The following is a 5623-nucleotide window of genomic DNA, read 5'->3' on the forward strand; positions in this document are numbered from 1 at the left end:
CTTGCTCACACCTTGGTACTGGGGTTGAACTCAGAGCTTTGTGCACACACAAGTGCTTTACCACTGGCTCCACCTCCAGCCCATGTTTGACTTCTTAACATTTCCAGATATTTATCACCAATGGCTCAGTGTGTTGTTTCTTCCATCTACACTTGTCACTTCCCCTTTTCTTTTTCTTTTTGTACCAGGGATCAAGGCAGGTGGTGGCACCACTGAGCTAAATCTCCATCCCCGTCACCTCCCTTTTTCATGTTGTGTCTTAAAGCCCAGCCCAGATACTTCCTGTGTTTCCTGTGTTTCCATTGCTATTGTTATTTGCCCTAGTTTTCCATAGTTAGAATTATTTGCCTTCTTTTATTCATCTTCCCTTTCTCAGGACCTAATATAGACCTTGGAATACAGTAATAAATTAAAAGATTTAAGAGTATCTCATAGTCTAGGGAATTCTAGGACTAGGCCATATTCTAAATCAGTTTACACAGTTCACTCAGAAGTGGAAAATTAACAGGAAGTGTGCATTTTGTTTTGGAGTTTGTCCATCTGTAGAGTCTTAACTTTAGAAAGCTTCGTCAGATGTACGTAGGTATCCATTCCTTCAGATATTAACATGGAAACTTTGCATCCCATGTGGACTTTTTGATAGAGGGTCATGCCAAAGCAGTGACTGTCCTGTTTCCACAGAGAATGAGGCAGCACTCTGAAGCAGCCGGAGAAGTCCTGTTGGAAAGAAAAGGCTGTGCGGGAATAATAACACTGAACAGACCCAAGTTTCTCAATACGCTGACTCTTCATATGATTCGGCAGATTTATCCACAGATAAAGGTTGGTCATTTTCTGAAAGTATCTGTGTGATCCTTATTGAAGCCTGTCTCAAGAAAAATAAACCGGTGCAGTGTATAGTACTAGAGTACTAGAACATTGGATCTCACCCAGGCCCTGTGGTTATCCTCCAATACACTGGGAAGAGAGGAAGTTTGTTGCCTTCCACTATTACTCAGCTGACGTTTCACATTTCTTCTTGTTTTCTGCTACTCTTCTCTGACTTTTAACCATGGCGTTCGCTTTGCCTCTTAGAGGTGAGTGTACAGATCTAATCTGCTTCCATGACAGCCTTTTGGTTGAAAGACAGCTTGTTTTCTTTCCCCAGTCTGGAAATTGAGCCCAGGGCCTTCACACCAAGCTACCTCCCTACCCGTTACATTTTTTTGGACAGGGTTTCACTAAGTTGCCCAGGTGGGGCTTGAATTTGAAATCCTGCTGCCTTCAAGAGTGCTGGAATTACAAGCATGCATCATGTACCCAACTTGAAGCGAACTGTTTTAAAACTGTTAGGTTTACTTTTTCTTATAGAAGGCCATAAACTTCTAAGTGAATTGTATGAGACAGTAAAAAATGTAGGGCTTAAAAGTCAGACTACTTGTGTTTGAAACTCATACTCAGACTTACTACATAATTTGGAAAAGTGAATCTCTTCGTGCCTGTCTTTGCTCAGCTGTGAAATGAGGATGATGATCTTTCATAGCATGGTTATATAGATGAAGTAGTATTTGGAAGTACTTAACATTGCCCACCATGTGGGTGTGGCACAAATACCAGTCCTCTCCTGACCTTTGCTCCTTAGTTCTTGACAAGTCTCGTCCATTCTAGAGCAGAAGAAAGTAGAAACTCCCAAGTTAGAATAACATTTTTGTTATCGTTAGTGTTGCATTTTTTTGAAAGTTGCATCTTTCTGGCTACGTTTCTTTGGGTATTTATGTTTTTATTCTCTTAAGTATAGAAACTCTATTAATTTTTCTGATTTTTCATTTGGATCATTGTTCTAGTCTTTTGAATTTGATTGGCTCTTAATTTTTTCAGCTATCTTTGTTTTTCTTTTTTGTGTTTTGGTGATGGTGGGGATCAAGCCCAAGGCCTCACAAACTAAGAAAGTGAGCACTCTACAGTTGAACGTCCCCAACCCCATTCTGCTTATTAACTGTCCTTAATTAATCCCAGCTCATTTGGATATTTAATCAATATCATAAGTGATTCCATTCTGATACTTACAAATATTTCTGTAAAGTCCTATATCACAGTAGAAAGGCTGCCGCTCTATTTGTCAGCAGCATTTGGGTTGATTTGTTCACCGCATTTATAAGTGTAAGTAATATAGTATGAGTAAATGCTTTACTCATCTTGGTCTCAGAATATGGCAGATATTTCAGATGTCATCATGAAATTTGGATCATAAAATATTCTCATCTAGCAGCATTGGTAGACTAGACTCTACTTTATCTTAGAAAAGAAATGGAATGATTGGAAGGAACAGAACCCATCCCCCTGTGTGTGCTTTCTACAAGGCGGGAGATAGGTGCCATGCAGATGTGTGTGTGTGCGCACGTGTGTATTTGTGTGTATGGATACATCTCCATTGAGTTTGTATTCACAACATGCTTGTACCATCTTCTTTTACATTTGACAGAAGTGGGAGCGAGACCCTACAACTCGCCTGATCATTATAAAGGGAACTGGAGGAAAGGCTTTCTGTGCTGGGGGCGATGTCAGAGGTAAACTATTTCCCTGCCCCATGTAAATGTTTTTCCTCCACAGGAACTGATAAAATATTGGCAGGTTTTTAAGGTAACTTGTAATTTGCTTTATTTTTTAGAGTGTCTTGTTACAAGTTATTTCTTTTTTTTTTTCTCTCTCATTGAGTTTATTGGTACATTTTAGGTGTACAGTACAGTTACATTCATTATTGGGATCTTGTACCTCTACATGACAGGTCTTGGTTCTCATTTTTTCCCCTTATCCCTGTCCTCCCTTCACCTCCTCACAAGTTATTTCTTAAAAAATTAGAAAAATGTAGGACTTAATTAGAAAATGAGAATAGGGATTTTTTTCCCCTTTACTATACACGTACTCCTCTGAAATTTAGTTCTGTCTGTGAATCATCGTAAAATAAAATGTCCAGTTGTGGTAGATGGGTCCACTTTTTATTTTAGAGTAGACGATCTTAAGGAGTTCTGTTAATCATGGCCATGTTGGATAACTTGCTGTTTTCCCAGTGTGATGTGCTCACGTAGGTTTTCACATGCTTTCCATGTATTTATGACCCAGAGGAGGCACCCACTTTAGATGCCAATTGCAAGCCCCAGGTTGGGTGACCAGTGCTTCAATGCTGGTTCCCATAACTCACTCCTTGGATTCACTTAATTTTCAGGTCTTTGGAGAACATTTACAGTTAGTGCTTTATTGTACAGATGAGATGCAATTGGCAAGGTGTAGGGAAAGGGCATGGAGTTCTATGCCCCCTTTCAAAAGGCGATGTATTTGACTATGCTGAACTTTCTAAACCCGGTCCTTCTGGTTTTTAGTTCATTGCAGAACACGGTGGAAGCGTGAGGCAGTGTGATGGACTAGGAGGGTCCAGTGAGCTGGTCTGTTCAGATTCATCTGCTGCTGTGCAGAACCCTTCCTCCTGGTGGGGAAGGACTCCTCAAATGAGGGTCTCGTCATCTGCTCTCAGACAAAATGAGTCAAAGTGACTAGCTCCGCGCCAGGAGGGCAGGGAAAGATTAGAGTATATGGCTTGCTTTAAGGAAAAGTTATATTGACAGAGCCACGAACTGGATGAAAATAAAATCAGCCAAGGAAACAAAATCATTATAACTCAGTAAATTAAGAAGTTTGTCTTGAAGCTTTGACATTGGACTGTGGATCTCTTAGGATGTCTATGGCATGGGTAACTGCAAAACTTTAACAAGCAATTTGGGAATCCCTCTTCCCTCCAGTACTTTTAATTCCCTCGTAGTACTTTTAATTTATTGGACCACTTTGACTAGAAAATACTTTTTTGATTTATAATTGCTCATTTCCTTCCTTCCTTAGTAATCTCAGAAGCTGCAAAGGCAAAACAGGAGCTGCCTCAGTATTTTTTCAGAGAAGAGTATATGCTGAACAATGCCATTGGTATGTGTGCTCTGGGAGCTTGGAAAGTGGAATCAAGAGATGGGTGGACAGTATACAGTATGATTTAAGGTATAACTGATAGGTGTGTGTGATAATGGGGATTGAGTCCATGGCCTACGCTACATCCCCAGTCTTTTATTTTAAACAAGGTTTTGCTGAGTCACAAAGTGGCCCACACTGGGCTCTAACTTGTGACATTCCTGCCTCAGCCTCCCAGAGTCCTGGGATTACAAACATGTGCCACTACGCTGGCCTCCCATAGGCTTTCTTATGTATGTGTTTGGCATAAGTAAAGCTAATTAAACTATTCTGGCTGCTTATTTCAGAGCAATTACACTTTAATATTTTTAGGTTGTACCTAACTGGTGTTTCTCATAAAATTAATATGAAAATATGGATTTGTGACCAGACAGCTAGCTTTCTTGGTAAACAAAAAAGTTGAGTTCCTGATTCCTGTGTAAAATAAAGTATCACTTCTTAATTTTTGAGTAACTCTTGCGTGAAAATTGCTTTATAGTAAGATTTTAGTTTTCAGTGGAAGCAAAGCAGTATTTTATTAAATGTGTTTCAGTCCAGAAAAATAAACACTTTTTTTTTTTTTTTGCTCAATGTTGTAAAATTTAAAGGAAATATAATACTATCAGTTTTTAAATTATGGTTTAGCCATTTTGTGATTTTTTTTTTTTCCTCAATAACTTTTTCTCTCACCAAAAGCAACTATTGCATCAGTTTATATTGTATTCTCTTAAGACTGTATATTTTGACTACATGTTTATTGACTTTGTGTTTTTGAAAAATCCGTAAGACTTGTGATGGTGTGAAAGCTCTGCCCGGTCTGTGGAGAGCTTCCTTCAGGGCTCAGGTTGTGCTCTCGCTTTGGCCAGGTAGTCTGCAGTAGCGCAGCCTGCAGTCCCCAGGCAGCCGTGCTGTCACAAGGGCCAGCAGCCGGCGCTCTCGGTGTGCTGGTGGCACAGCTGTGATGTTGGTAGGTTAGATGTGTCATGCATTACCGACTTACAGTATTTTCCACTTATGGTGGTTATATACTTTGTTTTTAAATTCTTGGCCAAAATATGACTTTCTAATATACCTGTCATGACTACTACTGGACTTTTGTAATCTTCATATGAATTTAAAAATTGTTTTGTATGATTCCCCAAAGGATCCTATGGCGATTTTCATTGGACAGTGATTGTGGATTTAATTTGAGGCAAACTGACACCTTTGATACTGCGTCTTCCCTCCCTGTGTTTTATCTCTGTTTATCTCACCTGGACTTCATTGGATTTTAGTTAAGTTGCTGAATTGTGCAGTTATCACCATGTTAGCTTAGGACATTTTCTACCAGTTTCCTTTCATGTTCTTTCTTAATGTCCTATAATTTTTCTTTTTTTTGGTACCGGGGATTGAACTCGGGCCCTTGTGCTTGTGAGGCAGGCACTGGGACCACTGAGCTAAATCCCCAGCCCATGTCTTATAATTTTTCTTGATGAAGATCGTTTAAAATTTTTTTAAGATTTATTCTTGGGTAGCTTGTGGTTTTTGTTACTGCATTTAATGGTTATTTTCATATTATATTTTCTAAAGTTGTTGTTTTTGGCATCTAGAGGTGCTTTTGATTTTAATATATCCAGCAACCTTACTGAAACTTACTTTTTTTTTTTTTTTTTTT

At 39.1% G+C, this 5623-nt stretch overlaps 1 protein-coding gene across 1 annotated transcript in view; it reads left to right on the forward strand.

Moving 5' to 3' along the window:
- The window catches only part of Hibch (3-hydroxyisobutyryl-CoA hydrolase), a 47636-nt gene that overhangs the window by 14163 nt on the left and 27850 nt on the right, over positions 1-5623 (forward strand). The window contains exons 3-5 of the mRNA XM_033756395.1: positions 682-822; positions 2462-2546; positions 3871-3951. Of these exons, the coding sequence (XP_033612286.1) occupies positions 685-822; positions 2462-2546; positions 3871-3951 (304 nt within the window). The 5' untranslated portion in view covers positions 682-684. The remainder of the gene's footprint in view (positions 1-681; positions 823-2461; positions 2547-3870; positions 3952-5623) is intronic.

Source organism: Fukomys damarensis, unplaced genomic scaffold (assembly GCF_012274545.1).
Source record: "Fukomys damarensis isolate Sample0158 unplaced genomic scaffold, DMR_v1.0_HiC HiC_scaffold_26, whole genome shotgun sequence".
Taxonomy (NCBI): domain Eukaryota; kingdom Metazoa; phylum Chordata; class Mammalia; order Rodentia; family Bathyergidae; genus Fukomys; species Fukomys damarensis.